The sequence below is a fragment of the Mauremys reevesii genome, linkage group 9 (assembly GCF_016161935.1).
Source record: "Mauremys reevesii isolate NIE-2019 linkage group 9, ASM1616193v1, whole genome shotgun sequence".
Taxonomy (NCBI): Eukaryota; Metazoa; Chordata; order Testudines; family Geoemydidae; genus Mauremys; species Mauremys reevesii.
Window position 1 is genome coordinate 36,606,174 of NC_052631.1, and position 23,100 is coordinate 36,629,273.

Here is a 23,100-nt window from a genome sequence, read left to right on the forward strand (position 1 = left end):
GGCCTTCACAACATCCTTTGGCAAGGAGTTCCACAGGTTGATTGTGTGTTGAGTGAAGAAATACTTCCTTTTATTTATTTTAAATCTGCTGTCTATTAATTTCATTTGGTGGCACATAGTTCTTGTGCTATGAGAAGTAGTAAACAACACTTATCTATTTTCTCTACATCAGTCATGATTTTATAGACCTCAATCATACCTCTCCTTAGCCGTCTCTTTTCCAAGCTGAAAAGTGCCAGTCTTATTAATCTCTCCTCATATGGAAGCCGTTCCATACCCCTAATAATTTTTGTTGCCCTTTTCTGAACCTTTTCCAATTCCAATATATCTTTTTTGAGATGGGGCGACCACATCTGCACACAGTATTCAAGATGTGGGTGTACCATGGATTTATAGATAGACAACATGATATTTTCTGTCCTATTATATATCTTTCTTAATTATCCTCAGCTTTCTGTTCACCTTTTTGACTGCCGCTGCACATTAAGTGGATGTTTTCAGAGAACTATCCACAATGACGCCAAGATCTCTTTCTTGAGTGGTAACAGCTAATTTAGACCCCATCATTTTATATGTATAGTTGGGATTATGCTTTCCAATGTGCATTACTTTGCATTTATCAGCATTAAATTTCATCTGCCATTTTGTTGCCCAGTTACCCAGTTTTGAAAAATCCTTTTGTAGCTCTTCGCAGTCTGCCTGTGTCTTAACTATTTTTAGTAATTTTGTATCATCTGCAAATTTTGCCACCTCACTATTTACCCCTTGTCATAGGTCTCACCCCCACTTGGAGCTGTTGGGTTCCAAAATGGGGACCTGCACTGGTTTCCCTCTAAACTAAAAATCCTAGTTTAGATCTGGTAAAAGCTGCCACCGCCCAATCAGGTACGTGGATTGGGACACAATCCTTCCCCAAAATCCTTGGGGATCCCAAGAGCCCCAAATCCATGGAGTTCTTACACCCAGGAGAAATAAACCATTCCCCCCTGCTTCCTCCCCCCTCCCTTTTCCTAGGAGAGATACCGGGATCTAACTACAGAGGGATGCCTCCCCCTCCCCTGAGAATCCACCCAAGGAAAGATCAACCAAGTTCTTTACAGAAAAGATTTATTAAAGAATAAAGAAGAAAGTCACTGTCTCTGTAACCAAGATGGAACAATACACAGGGACTAAATTTATCAATCTCTGGAGAGAATCCCCCCTCCTTTCTTTCTCAGTAAAAGCAAAGTAACAACAAACAGGAATAAAGAATTTCCTTCAGCAAACACACAATTGCAAATGTAGAAATCAAATTATAAGACTAATCCGCCTTTCTAATTAATACTCACTATTGAATAGTAGGAACTACTCCAGGAGAACTTGGAGACATGACTGGCCTCTCTTAGATCCAAAGAGAGCACGAATACTTACACAAAGAACACAGACAAAGGCTTCCCTCCACAGAGATTTGAAATTATCTTGTCTCTGATTGGTCCTCTGGTCAGGTGGTCATCAGGTACTGCATGTTAACCCTTTACAGGTAAAAGAGACCTTAACCCTGATCTGTTTATTACACCCCTTTTTCCAGATATTTATGAATGTTGAATAGAACTGGTCCCAGAACAGACCTCTGGGGACACCACTGTTTACCTTTCCCCATTCTGAAAACTGACCATTTATACCTACCCTTTGTTTCCTATCTTTTAACCAGTTACCAATCCATGAGAGCACCTTCCCTCTTATCCCGTGGCAGTTACTTTGCTTAAGAGCCTTTGGTGAGGAACCTTGTCAAAGACTTTCTGAAAATCTAAGTACACTATATCCACTGGATCCCCTTGTTGACCCCCTCAAATAATTCTAGTAGTTTGGTGAGGCATGATTTCCCGTTATTAAAACCATGTTGACTCTTCCTCAACAAATGATGTTAATCTATATGTCTGACAATATTGTTCTTTATTATAGTTTCAACCAGTTTGCCTGGTACTGAAGTCAGGCTTACAGGCATGTAATTTCCGGGATCACCTCTGGAGTCCTTTTTAAAAATTGGCGTCATATTAGCTATCCTCCAATCATCTGGTACAGAAGCTGATTTAAATGATAGGTTCAGACTACAGTTAGTAGTTTTGCAATTTCACATTTGAGTTTCTTCAGAATTCTTGGGTGAATACCATCTGGTCCTGGTGACTTATTGCTGTTTAATTTGTTCCAAAGCCTCCTCTAACGATACCTCAATCTGGGACAGTTCCTCAGATCTGTCACCTAAAAAGAATGGCTCAGGTTTGGGAATTTCACTCACATTCTCAGCTGTGAAGACCAATGCAAATAATTCATTTAGTTTCTCTGCAATGGCCTTATTGTCCTTGAGTGCTCCTTTAGCACCTCAGTGGTCCAGTGGCCCCACTGGTGGTTTAGCAGGCTTCCTGCTTCTGATGTACTTTACAAAAAAAATTTGCTATTACTTTGAGTTTTTGGCTAACTGCTCCTCAAATTCATTTTTGGCATTCCTAATTGTATCTTTACACTTCATTTGCCAGTGTTTATGCTCCTTTCTATTTTCCTCACTAGGATTTAACTTCCACTTTTTAAAGGATGCCTTTTTGCCTCTCACTGCTTCTTTTATTTTGTTGTTTAGCCACGGTGGCTCTTTTTTGGTTCCCTTCTATGTTTTTTAATTTGGGGTATACATTTAAATTGAGTCTCTATTATGATGTCTTTAAAAAGTTTCCATGCAGCTTGCAGAGATTTCACTTTTAGCATTGTATCCTTTAATTTCTGTTTAACTAACCTCCTCATTTTTGTGTCATTCCCTTTTCTGAACTTAAAAGCTATAGTGTTGGGCCACTGCGGTGTTTTTCCTGCCACAGGGATATTAAATTTAATTATATTATGGTCACTATTACCAAGCAGTCCAGCTATATTCACCTCTTGGACCAGATCCTGTGCTCCACTTAGGACTAAATCAAGAATTTCCTCTCCTCTGTTGGGTTCCAGGACCAGCTGTTCCAAGAAGCAGTCATTTAAGATGTCAAGAAACTTTATCTCTGCATTCCGTCCTGAGGTGACATGTACCCAGTAATCCCCATTATTATTATTGTTATTGAGTTTTTTATTTTAATAGCCTCTCTAATCTCCCTGAGCATTTCACAGTCATTATCACCATCCTGGTCAGGTGGTCAGTAATATATTCCTACTGCTATATTCTTATTATTAACCATTAGAGTAGATGAAGAAATACTAGAACTCATTTTACCCATATAAGGAGTGGTATGTGCAATGATGGTGAGACCATGTTAGATGTCAAACAACAAATATCAAAAGCAGAAAAATGAAAAGATTTGGAAAAGTAGCATGATTGACATTGACACAAATATATATTTTAACACCTGCATGATGTCTGTCCTCCTCTACGGAGCAAGGTCATGGAAATCTACAACAAAAATGGGTAAGATCAATTAATTCCAAAATAAATGCCTGCAGAAGATCTTCAAAGTCCACTAGAAAGAGTTTCTTGCAACATCAGAAACTCTGAGTAGAGCAAACCAATCTACGGCATCAAATATGGTCAGACATATTTAGGATATGCTTTAAGGGTGCCCCAACATAACTTCCACAGCAAGTTATAATATGGGCCAGAGACACCGGCTTCTCCAGGCCCCGGGGGTGTTCAACTCCCTGCTCTGCCCCAGGCTCTGCCCCCACCTGACCCCTTCTCCCAAGCCTAAGCCCCCACCCCGCCTCTTCCCACCCAGTTCCATCCCCTTCCCCGAGTGTACCTCATCCCCGCTCCTCCCTCTCACCCCCAGCGCCTCCTGCACACTGTGGAACAACTGATTGTGGCGGGTCGGAGGCGCTGGAGGGAGAGGGAGCAGTTGATTGGTGGGGTCGCCGGCAGACGCTGGAGGGGAGTGGGGAAGCTAGCTGCCAGTGGGTGCTAAGAACACATTAATTTTTTTCTGTGGGTGCTTCAGCCCTGGAGAAGCACCTATGATATGTGCACCACCTGGAAAGAGGAAAAAGAGGGCAAACTAGAAAAACATTACGTAGAACAATAGAGAAGGAAGCCAAATCCATCAACATGACACTCAGAAGCCTGAAAAGACCAGCATAAGACCAAAATAAATGGTGGAAACTGGTGGATACCCTATGCATCCGAGGATGTGGGAGGATAAAGACAAGAATGAACACAAACGTGGGTGAAACACCATGAAATATGAAAATAAAAAATCTCTCAGAAAACAATGATAAGGAGCGTCACAGATATCTCCATGATAGCATAATCCATTCATAACAAGGCAATTCTGAAGACAGTTTTTGTAATAGTTGAGGGTGACAGAATGGAAATGCTTTAGTCACTTATCTGATTTAATTGAAAAGTGTTTAAAAGGGTGGTTACATGTTAGGCTTCTTATTCAATTTTTGTATATTCTTATATACACTAAATGTAGCAGAACAGAAATATAGGATGAAACAGTAGGTTAATTAATTGATATATGCACTAAAATGAAGTTTAAGGAAAAGTGGAAGAGAAGTAAAAACAAAGCAACAAACCAGGAACAGGTAATAAAACAAGGGTGATGGGATCCTCAGAGTGCAACCTGAGACTGTGGGACCGCTCTACCCCCTTTACTCACTATTCTGGGTAGTCTCTCACAATGCCTTATTAGTGGCAAACAGCAAACCCCTCCAGGTGCTGTTACAACTCAGTACAATCGCATGTGGCACCACATGCCCAGCTAGATTGCATGAATGCTCCCAAAACCACTCATGAACCACACAGACAAAGGTGCCAGCCACATTCCCCCAGCTCCCAGCCTTGTACCCTAGGAATATACCTTCTTGAGCAATGCACATTTATTAATTAGTTTGCCACTTCATCAATGGAAAGTGGACATGCACCAGCCTTTGGTAAATCTGCTCAGGTCACAAACACTTCAGGCAAACTCACCAGTAAAGATAAATAGTAAAACAAGTTTACTGATTACAATAGATTTTAAGAGATTATAAGTGGCAGGCAAAAAGTCAGAATTAGTTACAAAAGAAAACAAAATAAGTGCACAATCTAAATCCTAAACCTGTGAGACACTAGGCAGTATTTAGATCAAGTTTTCTCACTCCACTGGATGTTACATTTCATAATACACAGGTTTCACCCTTGAAACTTGGGCCAGTCTCCTCTGTTGGCCACCCTCACTCTTCTGAGCGAGAGGGGGAGGAGAAAAGGCCAAGCATGGACCACTGTGTTCTGTTTTATACCCTTGTTCCATATATGTTTGGAGAGCATAAGTCCAGGTATGTCTGGTGGGCGTTGCTGAGTCACCAGGCAAGATAGAGCAATTCCCCTGGTGAGGCCTTGTGCAAGTGAGTCATTGAATTGTATCTCCTTTGCTGGACAATGGCTGTTGATGGTTGTTCAACACCTGCACAGGCATTGATTAGCTCCCTTGTTGTAGTCTCTGGGGATCTAATAACTGGGCAATTCCCCACAGCACATTTTAGTGACAACCTATCTATCTCATAGAGCTGGAAGGGACCCCAAAAAATCATTGAGTCCAGCCCACTGCCTTCACTAGCATGATCAAGTACTGATTTTGCTCCAGATCTCTAAATGGCCCCCATCAAGGACTGAGCTCACAATACTGGGTTTAGCAGGCTAATGCTCAAACCACTAAGCTATCCACAATCACACAACTTCAGATGCACCAATGATATACATACTTAGATAAAACAATGGCTTTCAGCAGATAACCTTTCCCCTGATATCTCACATGGCATGCTTTATATGAAATATCTCAATGATATATAAATGATTAATATGGGGGCACTCCCCCGAGGTAGAGTGTCACAAAGGAGCAGTATGCACAAGAAAACACATATTAAATATATGAAAATGCAATTTTTGTCTGAGTACTATCTAATAGACAACTAGACTCACTTCTTCCATAATTGTAATACTGACAACTTTTATTACCCGAGTTGAGTACTAGTCTAACCTGTAGTAACTAGTCCTCACACATCTCACTAACCTTTCTTAGATTTATTATGCTCATTTCAATAGCCATTCCAATCAATGGAAAGACTCACAGACTGGCAATTAAAATACCAATATCCAGGAGAATATTCCTTGGTAAGGGTTCTCTGCAAGACTCATGAACACTAGGGGTCTTATGCTCTTATTTACACCTGTAACACATCAGCATAGCTTTGACTTCAATACAATTACTCTTGATTTACACCAGTTTAACTTAGAAGAACATCAGGCCTATTGATTTCATTGGAGTTACTCTCAATCTATACTAGTGTGAGAGGAGTCAGGTCTCAACTCCTCTTCTTCCAGAAAGAAGTCTCTCACTTCCTGGGGCGTGATTTTCTGTTGCCCTGCTCTTTGTGCACTCATTTACACCAGTGCAGAGTGTAAAACGGGCATTAACACTATCTAATCACTTACATAACATTTTATGTTCAATTTACTACAGAATGTGCAGGGGTAATGGAGAAGCAGTCTTAGCTCTCCAAATGCAAACCTGACACAAAACCTTCAGAGCTTCAAGCAAACAAACTTTCTCGAGTGCATCTTCTGTTTTCCACTATTTCTCGCTTGAAATGTCCAGCTAAAGATGCTGCAAACTGCACTTTACTGTTACCTCAACAATCCCCCTTTATCATTAATTAGAAAGTCCCAGCGTTGCAGGCTAGCACAATAGCTATAACATTCATTGCGGGGTGGGGGAGACCCTTCATTAGAAGTGGTCTGCTGAGAAGCAGGTGTTAGTGGGTTGCATAGCTAAATTTCACACTGATTTGGGGGTTATATTTGTCCAAGGCACAGCTCGCATATCTGGAAACTCCGCCTTTTGACTCGGACTGGGTGAGCATCACTTTAACAACCCGGTACGCGCCTTTAGTCTCCTCCCCCACAAGTCATTAGCGCCCAGCACAGTCAAGGACTGCAAGGCCGGGCCCACAATCAGGGCTGGGAAGGGCGGCCCGGTGCCATTCCCCGGGGGGCTGCAGTGCTTTGTCTACCACGGTGCCCCAGCCCCTATAACGCGCCCCCTCCCGCACCGGGGCGCTGACCAGCCCGGGGGAACGTCCCCCGCGCCCCCATTTGGGGTGGAAGTGTCACGTTTCGAGCTACCCAAAGTCACGGCCCCGAGCCAGAGCGCGGGCGGGCGGGAGCCACCCCTCCCGGGCCCGGAGCCGCTGAGTGAGGCGCTCGGGATCGCCGGGGAGGGGGCCTGGCCCTGCACGGGCGAGCAGCAGCCGTTACCCCAGGGCCCTACGCGCGGCCCGTTCACCATCTGCAGCCGGCTCGGCCGAACCGCCCCGGCTGACGTATCGTCCTGCGTCCATAGGTGTCCCAGCTCTGCCTGATCACACCAATCACATCCTTCCTTTCGTTCCGCTCGCACGCCGCGGGTCCCGCACGGGGAGAGCGTTGCGAACCGGACACCGGGGCAGCGTGAGATAGGGAGGGCCGAAGCCCTGGTACAGGAGCAGAAGGAGACTCGGAAGATCAGGCGATGCTTTAGGACAGCCCCAGCGCCTGGTTCGTTCGGCGGAGTCGGGGTCCTTCCAGCGGGCGTGTGCGGAAGGTGCATGCGCAATGTGACTGTAGCTCAGGCTTCTGACATGCCGACGGTCAGTGTGAAGCGGGAGCTGCTCTTCCAGGCGCTGGGCAGGCGCTACAGTGAGTGCGGGCGGGCGGGGGCCGCGGGGCTGGAGCGCGGCCTGGCGGGCTCTCCGTTGCTCTGGCCTGTCACCAGCTTTCAGGTCACTGTCACCTGCTGGGGACTTAGTTGCCCTCCCGCCTGTTCCTGGGGGCTGCTCCCCACCGAGTACCAGCTCCGGTGCCGGTCTCTGCCCCTGCTCGGCGCTTTCCCAGTTAGCAGCTAGGTGCTGCCGATCCGGTCTGAGTGTGCTGACTCTAATAGCGGCCAACAGTGAAACTGACAAGTCTCTGGGTCGATTTCGTTGGGGAAGTCTGTAAGGAGCCGTATGTGCCGCGTGGAGTTGGCTGTAGGCAGGGCTAGACGTCACTGCAATAACTTATACTTAATTCCCACGTGGAAGTGTGTTTGCACAGCCATCAGGGCTAAAAACGCTTTTAATCAAAGCTTGGGTTCTTCAGACGTTCATAGCATTTGCTTGGGAAAGCCTCTTGCATGCCGTGGCTTGGTGGATTTTTCGGGGTCTGTGTACACATACCTGCTATTTGAGTCCCACTTAATGATAAAATACAGGTATACACTTAAAAATTACAAACTAATTTTAAAACAGCATATTGGGGAAAGCAGTTTTTAAATTGCTTGGCTTCTGAACCCTGAGGTCTGGATTTTTTTTTTATTGTAATAGTTGATGGATTCAGAAATACATTTTTAAAAAATTAGGGAAGATAGGTAGACCTGGCAGATAAAACAGCTTAGCCAAATTGCCTTTTCCCGCAGCCCTTCCATTCCCCCAATTTCTCTGGTAGACTAGACCTCTCCATAAGTCAGAAGGTGAGTTATGAATTCTAATTTATACCCAACTGACTGAATGTGAAGGTAATTGTTGATGCTACTGCACTGCTTCTCATGAGCTTGTCTGTTCTTTTGCTGATGTGATGTCTTCCTGTTCTGTTATACTGTGTGGAGACTAACCTGAAAAAAAGCTAATGGTACAACCAATTGTATTCAAAACTAACTCTGAGATATTGTGTTCTAAATCTTTTGCTATAAATTTCACAAATCAATAAATACAATGCGAATAGCAGAAATTGTTACTAAAACAAAAGTAAAGACAAAATTCTCAATCCTAAACGTCCGTCCGTCCCCCCCGTACCCCCCCCCCCCCGCGCAAATAGCATTTAGTATTCTATTCAGGGCTTTTTCCTGAGTTGTCGTCAGAAGTCTGAGGTCTGTTTATTGGAAACCAGAATTAACTAGAGAGCTTTTTCTTTCTTTCTTCCTAGCTGATGAAGAAGTTGATGAACTTTGCTTTGAGTTTGGTCTGGAGCTTGATGAAATTGTAAGTAATATGTTGTCATTTATCACATTTACATTTGTCTTTAGCCCTTTGGCTGTGGGGGATTGATTGCAGTTCTGTTTGATAGAGGGGACCCAGTCTGTTGTGTCTTCGGCAGTTTACCTGCCCTCCACCAGTAAAAGAGCCTTCTCTCTGAACATCATAAGTAGTGTATATGACCCACCGACACTACTATTCTGCTGTAGTGGCCAAGAACTTCCAACGTTGGTATCCCAGTTACAGGCTCTGTGTTGCAAATACTTTATAAACTCTGCTTTGGCTTTATTTTTTTTTATGCAAGCTTGTACAACTGCCACAAAAACATAGTGTTTTGGGCATTTTATATAGTGACTGAAAAGTAGTGGTTGAGGTCTTGATCCTGCATCAGAATTTTCTAGTACTAGCATCCACATCTTTGCAGAGTCGAACTGAATCTGATATTGTCTTGGTGTTTTTTTAATTTCTGGTTTAGTCTGAAGTGATTGAGTACATATAAATGATCTGATTTGAAGATTAACAAAGGTTCTTTTTTTGTATGCTCTATTTCAGAATAGACTTCAGACATTACTGATGGGATACTGATTTACAGCAAAATGGAATAAATAATTAGGCCCAGTACAGAACTGGGATCTACTAGCCTAGCCACTTGTGCCTGCGCTAGTCTTTGTTTCCAATAATTCAGTTCCAATAATAAACAAATATTCCTTTGGGTTATTGTATTAAGACTTCTGAATCTGAGAGGTAGTACAATTAGGTACTTCAATTAGTACAGTTTCTGATGCTTTAAGCACCCATTTCACATATAAACCCACATTATGCCCTTTAAACCACATTTGTTAATGAATACTATTTATTTTTTTACATTTAAAATTATGCTATTTTCTAAGCTCTTTCAATGCTAATTTACTCCATTATTAGTGACTCAGTTTTCATTTAATTGTAGACGTCTGAGAAGGACATAATAAGTAAAGAACAAGGTGATGGAAAGGCAGAGGGTGCATCAGATATCATTCTCTATAAAATTGATGTTCCTGCTAACCGATATGATCTTCTTTGTCTGGAAGGATTGGTCCGAGGGCTTCAGGTCTTTAAAGAAAGGTACTCTAGCACTCTGAGGTTTTTGTACTTCAGTATTTGATTAGGCTAGACTCGTACATTGCTTATTAACGTTAAGCAGCTGATTAATAAAAATGCTATTTGCTTGGCCTGTGAGGGATCTCTGATCTATAACTTCACTGTAATTGCCAAAATGTTTTCTACGCTCCAGCAAATCTTGTCCAGTGAGGCTCATAGCAGTACTCTTTAACATAGTAGAAGGCAACTTTGTGTGATATGCATAGTTTGAGAATGACAATGATGATTCCTTCTCCTAATTGAGGTCTTTAAGATTATTATTTAGTTGTTGTTGTTGTTGTTTATTGTTGATATTATTGAAATAATATGTAATATTATCAACATTTTCCCTTTTCTCAATTCTCGATTTCTCTGAAATTTTCTGTGCAAGTAATTACCATTAACATTAATGATTGATCTGGTTAGACAACCTGGGATTGATCCTGCAAGGTGTTAAGTGCCCTCACCTCTGCTTGAAGATAGTGGAAGTTGAGGGTGCTCAGGATCGAATCCCCTGTGACAGAACCAGTTTTCTACAGGTGTGTTCTTGTTTTCTTTAAGTCTAAGTTTTTTTGAGGAATCTTTGACTGCAGTGAAGTTGTCTTTTTGAGCATATATATTTCATAGTACACTATACTTAAGTAAGTTAGTAGGAAACTTTACATACACCGCTACCTTGATATAACGCCACCTGATATAACACAAATTTGGATATAACACGATAAAGCAGTGCTCCGGGGGGGCGGGGCTGCGCGCTCTGGTGGATCAAAGCAAGTTCAATATAACACGGTTTCACCTATAGCGCGGTAAGATTTTTTGGCTCCCAAGGACAGCATTATATTGAGGTAGAGGTGTATATGTTAACAGTTTTTACAGAATTTTAAATGCTAATAAAAATTGATAACATTTTCACCATAAAGCGCATTGACACTTTTCTAATGTTTCCTCCTTGTGCTTTTTTTGGAAGAATGTTTCACCCTCAGTTGTAAACCCTTTTTATTTCTATTTTTGTTTTAGGATAAAGGCCCCTAGATACAAAAGGATTATGCCGGCGAATGGTGGTGTTCAAAGGCTGATTATTACTGAAGAGGTGAAATTATTTGCTGAACCTTTGTCCGTATCTTGAAAGCTTCATCGCCATCAAACATACTCTGTAATAACTGAGTTTGGTTTAAATTTTAGTCAGACTAAGGCTACAACTTATTTCCTATGCAATAGAAGTTTAAATGTTTTCTCCATCCGGTGATGTACATTGTAAATAGTGGTCTGCATTGTAGCTGATATGGGAATACTGTACAAATTACTTTGTAAAGGATAACAAACTTCGTAAAGGATAACCATGTTATTTCAGGAAAATTCATACCTGTGCATCTCTGATGGTTTTCTGAAACCGTATTCTCTGTAGAGAAAATCCTCTTTCCTTTACCAAACTAAAAGTAAACTATTTCCTTTGGGGATATGGGTACTCTTTGTGCATTTTCCATTGTAGTATACATTTTTGTAAGCAAGTGGTTATCACTTCAAAAAGTTCAGGACGCACATTGTTTTCAATGTGAGAATTTAATTTTATAAATTCTGCATATATTAAATTTTTATCATTTGTAACTGTACCACTCTTATAAATTGTAGACTGCCCAAGTTCGTCCTCATGCGGTAGCTGCAGTCCTTCGTAACATAACTTTTTCCAAGGATCGCTATGATAGTTTCATTGACCTACAAGAAAAACTACATCAGAACATCTGCAGGTTAGTTTTTAAATCCAGTGAGAATAAAGCATATGGTACATCACCATTTAGGTAGGCTTAATATTTTTTACTGTGAAATATTTAATTTTATTCTTGATGTGGACTGCTGTTCATTTTTTCAAAGAGATGTTATGTTTACACTCATGCTTAGACAAATATTTTTCAGCAGTGCTCTCTGACATTCTTCATTTGACTTGCTTGATACTGGCAATTCTCAATGCATTTTGCCATAAGGGGGTGACGTCTGCTAGATAAGTAGTGGAAGAAGCCTTTTGGGTAAACTCTCTGCCACAGTCCCATTAGATTTACATTTGACTGTTGTGTGTGTTGTTACAAAGCCAGTGTACCATGCATACTGCAGTCAGAATGCTACTACCTCTACGTGCTTCCATACTTGTAAAAATTGCTATTCTGCTTCAACAATTAGCTATGTGCATGTTTGAGACAGTACTGCCTCAGAGGACATTATCTCAAATGAACTCCAAATACCTATAGAAAAGTCATTGCTGTTTTGCCTTGTTTCCTTTGTAGGAAAAGAGCGTTAGTAGCGATTGGCACCCATGACCTGGACACAATCTCTGGTCCGTTTACTTATACAGCAAGACCTCCTTCAGAAATTAGATTCAAGCCCCTGAATCAGTCCAAGGAGTATACGGCTTCTGAAATTATGGATCTATATAGGGTAGGTGTCCTTTCCAAACTCTTCACATGCAGTGCTGAAATCTCAATTTCTAGAGGGATTGCAAGACTTGGGATTGGCACCTCTGCAGATATTGCCAATAGTGGTGGTAATTTTATGTTGTGGCCACCTCCCCACTAGGAACTGGAACTAGACCACAAGTTCACTTTATGCAGAGCACTAAACAGACATATGAAAAGGTAACTTTTGTTTACTGCTGATGTGAGATCACAATTTAATGTACACAGAGCTAAATGTGAAATGGTGTACTAGCTAAAAGGCTCCATACCCAGTTATCTCAGTCCTGGAGATAGTTGTATGAAATATGACAAATATTTGATTTGAAGGATTATAACTGGTGTATTCAGTTGCCTTTTTTTAAATTCCGCCTTAATATGCTCCATTTGTTTTTCATGGAACAAAATAGAGTTCCACCAGTTGTCACAAAAAGACCTTAAAATTCCTATGTGTGCTCACCAAAATATATTCTAGTGAACAAAGTATCAGCCTCATATGCTGGTGAAACTGGTTTTAAATGTTGTTGCGATAGAAATTGTAATAAAAATACGAGGATTTTTTTTTTCAATTCAGTGTGATGAGTTCTTATCACTAATAGAACATATCTGGATTTTACCTTTTAAAAAAAAAAAATAACCTGAGAACAGTACATCTTTTTACTGTTGTTTTTAGGCTAAATTATTTCAAGTATCAGAGGAGTAGCCGTGTTAGTCTGGATCTGTAAAAAGCAACGAAGAGTCCTGTGGCACCTTATAGACTAACAGAAATATTGGAGCATAAGCTTTTTTGGGTGACGAAGTGGGTATTCACGCACGAAAGCTTATGCTCCAATATTTCTGTTAGTCTATAAGATGCAACAGGGCTCTTTGCTGCTTTTTATAGATCCAGACTAACACGGCTACCCCTCTGATACTTAAATTATTTCAATCATTCTCCATTTGACTCCTTACAGTTGTTTTGAATTGAGCAACTTTCTCTCATATTTAGTTGACATTACTCACCTAACTTCTGCAACTAGCTCTTGGGGTGAAATCCGGCCCCGTTGAAGTCAATGGGAGTTTTGCAATTGAGTCTAATGGAGCGAGCATTTGGTTGTATTTGATATTCAAAATTGTGCTGTGCTATTCCGTTTTTATTACCCATGTAAGTTGCATGGTATTGGGGGGTTGTTGGTTTTTTTTTTTTTTTTTTTTTTTTTGATAAACAATTCTTGGAATCAGGCTTCTGATGCAAATAGTCACATTTATCAACACACAGATTGCTTTCCATGAACATCTTGCCTTAATGCTCATGTTTCTGGAATGTCTCATGAATATTCTAGGAATGAGCTTACTGACAGGAAACTGAACACATGAAGGGTGAACACACAGCTGAAGCAAATGCATTTTTTTTTTAATTTGATCATGTATTTGTGGAAGATGTTGAAATATTCGCCTGGATGTAGCCGGAGAGGGTGGCTGTTTAAAGTGCTCAAGCTTAACAAGATGCCATTCTTGGCTCCTCTCCACAATTAAAAGATCCCCATGTATGGGTTGATGATTTGTGGGAAGAAGTCATATCAAGTCTGTTTTTAAATAGTAACTTTTCTAATATGGAAGTGTTCAAAGTGTTGTCATTTCTATAAAGCACCATGGGACACACAAGCTTTTCATAGCAAGTAAAGAGAGCCCCAGTATGCTCTATCTAAACTGATGTGACAGGACACTGAAGGAGAGAACAAGCAAGGAGGACTAGAGAGGCTAGAAGGAATACACAGAAGAAAACTGCATTGTCTAGTAGAATATGTTTCATGTTCTGGCAACAGATGTTTATATTCAAAATAAAACACCTCCTCTCCCTGACACCCCCTCCCCGCAATATCATGGCTCTTTTAACATGAAATCATTTGGATCAGATGCTGGAGAGCATTTCAGTGTAAATCCATAAGTACTAAGAGACTAGAATATTTTCTTTTCTTTATTCTGCAGCTAACTTTTGCCACCTTTAAGACCAATTGCTGTAAAGCTGGGACACAGTTACTTTAGCATGCTTAGTGCTCTGTGCTTAGGACAAGAAATGGAAGTTCCTTTATGATAAAGAATCACAGTATTTGGCTTGAGTAAGATAGTGTATCTGTGATCCTCCTACTCATAGATTAAGAAGTAATATTTTGAAATTAGTGTTAAAATGAGAAAATAGAAAATTTGTTTCTTGGCTTCCTTGCTTTTTTAAACAACTTTCTGTAGTGAAGTAATATCTGTGAGCCTAATCCTTTACTCAGGCAAAATTCCTGTTAATGCCACAGTTGAGGGATTATGTCATATGGTGATGGTTCATGATTAAGATAATGTGAAATTCAGCTTGTGCTTTATTTCTCCAGACTGACAGCCAACTTAAGCATTATCTACACATAATTGAAAACAAACCACTTTATCCAGTTATCTACGATAGCAACGGTGTCGTTCTTTCAATGCCACCAATCATCAATGGTAGGATTACATATTATTATTTTGTCACTATTATTTTTCTGATGGTGTAGCCAACAAACTTTTGAGTATACATGGGTTGTTTCATTTTTCTTAAAATGGTGTCACGATTTTTTCATTTATTCTTCACATAAATGCCATGTATGTTTCTGGTACCCTTGCCACTGGAAACTAAATGATGGACTTCTTTGGTGGGACTTTCATGAGCAACTATGAGATAGGCATAACAGGTACAGGCTAATTACTCATTGGTCATTTGGCTGAAGAGTTTAGTTCAAGGTGAATCTATAACTGGTAGAATTTGTATCTCTCATTGTGTTGTAGGTAATAGGGGATGCTGATCCATTTGCCTGAGCGTGAATCCAGTGTAATTATCAGCACCATGAATCAATTACTGTGAGAGCATTTGGTATACAAAAAATGAATTCAGAAGGCTTTGATTAAATAAATAAATATTGGGGCTGGAATTTTTGTTGGCATGGTTTCTAACAGTGTTTCCTCTGAATATGAGAGGGACTCATGGATGATTTGGGGAAGGCATTTCTGGTGACTGGTGAAGTAGATCAATGATACTGGCAAGAATATTTCCTTAGACAAAAACAGATATGTAGTTTCATTATGCCCATAATAAGAGTTTAGACCAAGAGTCAGTAACTCTTATGTAATCAGGGTCTGACACACTCTACAGTGACTGATCTGATGGCCAATGACATTCTCACTTTGGATGTGTTTCTCTAGTCATCCCTACAAATCTTAAACAGCTGACCTGACTCTTAAAAGACTGTGTACTTTTATCTATCTCTGATGTTTAACAGCTGTTCCAAATTTGAATGTGATTTGAGCCACAGTCTCTGATCCTTTTGGAAATGTTCTTGATTAGGCTCATTGCAGCTTCAGATTATTCTAGCTCTAAACATTCCAGCTGCTTGCGTTTTAATAATTCAAAAGGCTGAATTAAATTTCACATATCTTGATGTGTTTTAAGGGATGATGTTTCAAGGTTAAAGTTGATGCATCTTATAGTTCTTGAAACGTAAACATATGAATGCTCATTTTAGATTATTGTGGGAACATTGACTAGAGCTGGGCAGGAATTTTCCAACTAAACATTTTTTCATTGGAAAATGTTGAAACAGAACTTTTTTGCAAGTACATACCAGTTTCAACAAAACTTCTGTAAGGAGAGGTTTCTCAGACCAAGGATGAATGGGTGGGACTGGAGCTAAGGGACAGAGAAAGCAGAATAGCCAGTAGGTTGGTGGTTAGGGTACTCACCTGGGATGTGGGAGAGGCAGGTTCAAATTTCTGCCCTATTACCTCAGGTGAGTGCCCTAGCAACTAGCTGTTGTAGAGTGGATTTCTCTCTGGTTTATCACAAAAAATTCAAAAGGTTTCAGTTTGTCCTGATATGGAATGGGAACATTTTTTGAAATCTCAAAACTTCTTGTGGGATGGAAAAACTGTTTCCCATCCAGGTCTGTTTGCAACGTGATGTTATATTTGCCTTGAACTGATCCTAGAACAATTGAGTGTATTCAGTGTGCAGAGGGCATGACGGAGGCAATTTGGTAAAGGGATCACAAGATACACTGGTGTGTAACTCCTCGATCCTCCTCAGTTCTTAACATGATCTTATTGTGAGGAATGGGGCCACACACACGATATACAACTAACCAGGGACATCAGTTTTTCTGGGGTTTTGGTGCTGTTCCTGTTGTATTCACAAATAAAATTCATAGCCTTTCTGGGGAGAAATTGTGTGCTTTGGCCATGTTGCTCTCTGCATTGTGGAAGCTTCAAATCCTTTATATCAGTCTGAGAGAGCGCCAACATTTTACTTGGTCTTTTTTAGCTTTTGTGCTGCAAGTTGGAATCCTTCGAACAGTGAACTGGTCAAAAAACAACAACCCCCCCTTAAAACTCCAGTAACCAGTTCTTTCTTCTTGAAGCCTGTCTTGTCAGTGTTCTGTTATCCATTTTATACAGCTCTCATTACCATGGGATCTGAGCACTCACAACATTTTTACATATTTCTCCTCTCACCACCCTGTGAGGTAGGTTAGTGCTATTCTCCCCTCCCTCCCCCGAAGGGGAACTTAGACACAGACTTGGCCAAGGTCACACAGGAAGTCTATAACAGAACAAAGAATTGAACCCAGGTCTTCCAAGTCCCAGGCTAGTGTTCTAACCAGTGGGCTGTCCTTTCTCTCCATCCATTAGGCAGTTTTGGGGGAGGGGCAAAGGTGAAGGTTATTGAATTTTCACAAGTGTCTGACCACTAGACTGATAAGTAAATATTGACCAATGTCTTTGGTTTAGATATGGGCTGTTTGTTTTCTCTCTCATTTTAAAGCAGGGAAGACCCTGTGTATCCCAATGTGCTTCCCATTAGGCATTACCTAGGGCATGTCGAGAAAAAGCCCTCAGTTCTTCAGAGCAGTGACTTAGACCTTGCCTACCTTGTGGCGGTATGTTGGGTACGTGAAGCTACAAACCCCAGTGAAAGACAAGCTGTGTAGCTACACGTGGCAGTGGAAGGCTCCAGCAGGATGGGGGCAATGAGGAAAGGCTGTGGCAGCAGGGCACTGCTGGAGTCTTCTACCGCTGCCTCCTCACTGCTAGATTCTTTCTCTGCTGCCGAAGTCTTTCACTGCAGCAAGGAAAGGCTCCAGCAGGGGGACTGTACACTGCTAAAAATAGCCATGTACATGTGGGAAGCACTGCATGGTGTGTAGACAGCCATGAAGGGTCTATACGCTAGGGTTCAAGCTTGTCTCTGCTTGGCTCATCCAAGCAATGCCTTACTGTCTACACTGCTCTTTATACCCATGTTAGCTGGGTGTGCAATTTCTGTACTCTACACATCTCCACAAGTGTAGACCTACTCTTAGGCTGTTTGTCAATCTGAGTGGTGTTTAAAAACGTTCAGTCTCAGATTCAGGGGTGCTTTCCTAACCCGCAGCCTAATAAGCCACAGTCATGATGTTGGCACGTGCTAGAGCAAGGAGAGCAAATCACATCCTCTGAGAGTACAATGCTAGTTATGCCCACGAGGTGGGCATTGTTTTGCTATTTTGCCTTCCCTGACTGGAGGCTGATATTGCCTTCATAGCTTCCACAGACCCATGCAACCTCCCAGAAATGGGTATCCCAAGTTCACTTTGAACTTCAGTTTTCCACACAAGACTGTGTATCACTGCCTATTATGCCTTCACGCTTGCCTCTTGATTTATGAGAGAAGACTCAAATCTTCTATTTAAGAGCTGTTGGTGCAGCAGGAAAAGTGACTTTCTGGCCAGTGGAAGACAACAGCAGTGTCACTAGATAATGAATAAGGTGAATCAATATGTGTTGTTCTAAGAACTATGCTAACATCTTTTAATATGTGTGTTTGTATCTTTTTATTGTAGGAGACCATACAAAAATAAGCCTAAATACCAGAAATGTGTTTGTTGAATGCACAGCCACTGATATTACAAAGGTAAATGAAGCTTTACTGTCTTTGATATGCTGTCACATATGGTGTACACGTAGCTGTTTTATTCTGGGGTAACAGGACCATCATGCAAACAAATATAGTAGATGGGTATATATTACACGTTTTGGAGCAGGAAAAGTTGAGGGGCCATTTGGGGAGTGTATTAACCAGCTTCTCCTCATGCTTCATTTCTATGACTGCTCTGGGAATAACTTACATTTTAAAAAATGTTTCTTGTTCCATTTGTTCAGGGCTAGGCATATTTGTTCCTGCATGGATACTGAGTGTTCAATTTGAGAGTAATTCAGATTCAATACTCTTTCTTGTTGATAGTTGTTCTGTGCTTGAACAGCTCTGAAAAGTGAAAAATACCTTGAGATTATTATATATTAGCAGAGTTCTCTTTACAAAGAATCATTTTCCCCTTGACCTTAAAACTTCTTGGGGATACCTTTCTTCTTGATAATTCTATTCTAATTTGTTTAAAGAAAGAGAGAGTCATATGAAATTAAAGATCGAGTTTCCAAGCATGAGTACACTTCTTCGTAGGGGTACAATTCTCATTGTGTCAACACAAAGGCAGCCTTTCCCCACCAATTTAGGTAATTGTGCATCCACAAAAGTTGCTTGGACTTGCATTTGCTCCTTTGAGAATTTTGGCAGAGTCTAACTTATGTTGTAAAAGCAAAAACACTTTTAAAATTAATCCATATACCGCAAGGGTTAAAATAGATTTTTGTGTGTTGGGAGGGCATTCTCAGGGCTGATAAATGTAATTAACACATTGAGAGATAGAATTAGGGAAGCTAATGAATCATCAGGTTGAAAACAGTGTGTTTTGTGCTAAATAAGATGAGTGCATAGGTCAGCAGGCTAAGAAGACAATGTCTGAGCTAGCTAAGAAGAGGGAGAAGACCCATGGAACTATTTACTTTGAACTAGATAAAAAGGACAAAATAAGTTAGAAATGTGAAGATGAGGTAAAGAGGAAGTCGAATCATGGACAGTGCATGCTGCAAATTAACCAAGCCAAGACCAAAACATGTGATGCAATGTATAATAAATACAATGAGATGTGTAATGTATATAAAGGGAGAGGGTTTCTGTGTAACTTTGGAGCTGTGATGTATCTTGCATCCATCACCCCCTGCATTTGAATCTGATCAACTCAGTCTAGCAAATAAAATTACCTGAGTGACAAAGTCTGGAGTTGAACTGAGTTCTTGGGAAGTCGAGCGGAAAGAGGTTTTGGAGGGAATCCCAACAATAAACACCTTTATTGTACTTTTTTTACTTCTTTACAACTTATGAACATTAAAATGGATGTTGTTCAGTATGTGTAAAGAAAATGTCTGCCTTAGGCTAAATAGGTTTTTTGATGTCTCACAGAAACTGATTTGAATCTTGTGACTCATTTGTTACACTAACTTCTCGAAATATCCTCCTCAAAAACAGATTTTACAGTTTAGGTTGATCTGATAATGTTTTTTTAATGCACAGTCCTAGAGCTTATAAACTCTTACTTGCTTTAACTTCAGTGGGACTGCTCATTAGAGTTAGTTTTTGCAAGATCCAGACCCATATTGTAATAATGGCTCTCATGTCTTTGGGAGCTGAATTTAGTTAAAATCTCGGTCTACTTAAGTGCCATCCAAAGCCTTCCATTTTTCATGTCTTTGAAGGGACTTCTTTGTTACAGAAACCAAACGTTGTTTTTGGTTTTTTTATTTTAATTGAATGTGACCCGTGAGATATAAAGTTGTATTTTGCATTCTAGATTTCCATTTTTTTGTTAAAGGAATAAACAGAGCAGTGTTCACTCTATTCAAAGTTAAATATCTGAAGCATGACAAAGAAAATACGATATTTTTCATAATTTAAAATAAATAGCAGAACCCATAAATTTTAATGTGGTTGTATTTCTTTATCTTTGTAGGCAAAAATTGTCCTCGATATCTTAGTCACGATGTTTAGTGAATATTGTGAGAAGCAATTCACGTGAGTAGTACAATCCTTTACTGTCAATGAGATCAGACTTGTTGATCAAATCCCACATTTTACACACTTTGACTTTTTCCCCCCTTAGCGTTGAAGCAGCAGAAGTAACTTATCATAATGGAAAAACCTGCATCTATCCAGTAAGTATTCTAGAGATGACTGGGGGAAAAAGATTTCTATACCCATGAGGGATTGGTAAGAGTGGCACAGTCCTCATTTCCTGCAATCCCACTAGCCTTTTCCCTGTAAACATTCCATTTCTGTCAAAGCTAAAAATGTAGGACTGCTAAAGTAGTCTGATATCCCAGGTTTGAAGGGGAAGGTTTGAAATGGGTTTGAGGCCACTGCTGTAGCTTAGAACCAATTTGAAATATATTATGCCTGATCCGGTAGTAAGTATAGCTACAATCAAGGCATGTAATCTAGGTCAAAAGCCCATAGAACTTGCTTTTTCCTGCAATCATTGCTTAGCTTGAAGTTTCCCCCCCACAGCTGTCACCCACTATAAACTAATGGGCAATTGAAATCATCCTTGGCTTAACTTTTTTGATTTATCAGATCTGGAAAGTTTTTGATTCCTTTCAGTTAAATAACTTTAATGTTGCTTTTTTGGTCCTTTGCTCTTGGAAGCTCCAATCATACAATGAACTGCCCATGGGCAGATGCCTTCACAGTGACTTCAGAGGGGCTCTGCATGAGCTCAAGTGCCCACGCGTGGATTTCTCTGCAGGATTAGGGGGATAGCTAGTGCTTTTTTTGTTTTGTTAAAAATAAGCAGAATGGAAATGATCCCACGTGGACAACTGTGGATCAAGTTAGGGTTAGCATAGATATGAAGCAAGTGAAATTTGGTTAATTGAGAGGGGAAGTGACTTTTATTTAGATTCAGACTTCTTATAGTGCTATATTGGTATCTTTTGTTTTGATAATGTCATTTTGACTCAGTGCAGTAAATGAACAGTTGCGTGGTGGGGAGGAACCTCTTCAAATCCCTCCCCTTCAGATTAAAGATCCACTATCTACATCTCTGGGTCAGACCTCCAGCAAAATGGAGAAAGCCAGACATCATTCCAGATATTTCTAAAGTAGAACAAAAACTTTTAACCCCCAAAGTTTCCAAGCCTTTATACAACAAAAAAAGAACTAATTCACTTTTTCCCTCAAGGCAACTGTTTAGGAGGGTTTGTTTTGTATTTAAACAATTTTACTAACAAATTTATCACAGGATCTCATTTTATTTTTTGGTGTGTGTGTGTTTTCCTGCTGTTTTCTGTGGCTGCAAGAGCAGCATTGAGTTTTACAGAAGCCTATGCCTGATCTGATTTATACATCTGGTAAAACAAGAGAGAATTCTGTCGGCTCTCTGCTCTGCTCAAGGTGTCAGGAATTGCTACCTTCCTCGTAGTTTGATTTGCCCTACTCCCAGTAGCAGAATTCCAAAGTCAATTCCAGAAACCTGAGCTACCATGCATGACCATTCATTGTGCCAGTGCTTTGTTTTTGGTATTCTCTTTGTCAAATATTCACTTGAAAGGCATTTCAAGGTGCCTATAAACTTACATCTTAACTAAAAGTAACTTTATTCTAGCATATCAGGATGTTGTTTGTTTAAAATGTATTACGGTTATTCTGAAATATTATGCCCAACTCCACATTACAGACTTGTCTTCTGTGGCTGGCAGTGGTGTCAGCAGTCGGATTAGAAAGATGTCACAGCTGGATCTTAGACACAAATGTAACTTTCTGTGTAATATGCTGCATAAACCCTTTTTTCCCTTGTAGGAACTGACTTACCGAAGAGAAAAAGTGAAACCTGATTTAATTAACAAGAAAATTGGAATCAGGTATGTTGTGCAAACCTAGCTTTTTATTAATTTAATTGAAATTAATGATCTGTGGTAAAATACACCGGTTATTATGATATTTTAAAATGTGTATATATTGTGTGTTCAGTCGAATTTTAAAATGCACTAAAAACTGGTATGTTAACTTGAGTAATTATATCAGCTACCTAAAGATGCCCTTCAACTAAGTGAGTGATTTCTCATTCCCTCCTATAATTATTGTGTAGTCTTGCTGGCAGAGAATTGCTGTCAGGTGTTATCTCAGAGGTGGCACTGATAGGTGATACATATATATACAGTTTGAAAGTACTTTGAGATTCTTTAGCATGGAAGGCACTGTGCAAATTAAAGGTAGTATCTTATTTAAAAGCTAATCAACATGATGTAAAAGTCCCCAAATACTGACTCTGTTGTCTTGTTTTAGTGAAACGCCATCAAGTCTTGCAAAGCTGCTGACCAGGATGTGTTTGAAGTCACATGTCACAGGGAATGGGAACAATATAGAAATTGAAATTCCTCCTACCAGAGCGGACATTATCCATGCATGTGATATCATAGAAGATGCAGCAATAGCTTATGGTTATAACAACATTCAGATGACTATTCCAAAAACATACACCATAGCTAATCAAGTAAGATTGTCCCCATAAATAAATCCTCTATATAGACAGTAAATGACTAGTGTATGCCAGAAGGGTTTTGAGAAAAACAGAGCCAAAGAATTAAACAATATTTGGACATGCTTTGCTGTGAGGCATTTACCATGGATTGGATACAA

At 40.2% G+C, this 23,100-nt stretch overlaps 2 protein-coding genes across 3 annotated transcripts in view; one reads left to right on the forward strand and one right to left on the reverse strand.

Moving 5' to 3' along the window:
- MOGAT1 (monoacylglycerol O-acyltransferase 1) overlaps nucleotides 1-7,371 on the reverse strand; it is a 38,360-nt gene extending 30,989 nt beyond the window's left edge. The window contains exon 1 of the mRNA XM_039489299.1: nucleotides 7,247-7,371. Within this exon, the coding sequence (XP_039345233.1) occupies nucleotides 7,247-7,277 (31 nt within the window). The 5' untranslated portion in view covers nucleotides 7,278-7,371. The remainder of the gene's footprint in view (nucleotides 1-7,246) is intronic.
- Nucleotides 7,372-7,428: 57 nt separating this feature from the next.
- The window catches only part of FARSB (phenylalanyl-tRNA synthetase subunit beta), a 51,802-nt gene continuing 36,130 nt past the window's right edge, over nucleotides 7,429-23,100 (forward strand). The window contains exons 1-12 of one of the 2 annotated variants that reach the window (XM_039489289.1): nucleotides 7,429-7,666; nucleotides 8,930-8,985; nucleotides 9,926-10,080; nucleotides 11,113-11,185; nucleotides 11,725-11,840; nucleotides 12,372-12,522; nucleotides 14,897-15,005; nucleotides 18,413-18,483; nucleotides 20,417-20,478; nucleotides 20,567-20,618; nucleotides 22,261-22,322; nucleotides 22,747-22,954. In XM_039489289.1, the coding sequence (XP_039345223.1) occupies nucleotides 7,576-7,666; nucleotides 8,930-8,985; nucleotides 9,926-10,080; nucleotides 11,113-11,185; nucleotides 11,725-11,840; nucleotides 12,372-12,522; nucleotides 14,897-15,005; nucleotides 18,413-18,483; nucleotides 20,417-20,478; nucleotides 20,567-20,618; nucleotides 22,261-22,322; nucleotides 22,747-22,954 (1,206 nt within the window). In that variant the 5' untranslated portion in view covers nucleotides 7,429-7,575. The remainder of the gene's footprint in view (nucleotides 7,667-8,929; nucleotides 8,986-9,925; nucleotides 10,081-11,112; nucleotides 11,186-11,724; nucleotides 11,841-12,371; nucleotides 12,523-14,896; nucleotides 15,006-18,412; nucleotides 18,484-20,416; nucleotides 20,479-20,566; nucleotides 20,619-22,260; nucleotides 22,323-22,746; nucleotides 22,955-23,100) is intronic. The other variant, XM_039489290.1, reaches the window with a different exon arrangement.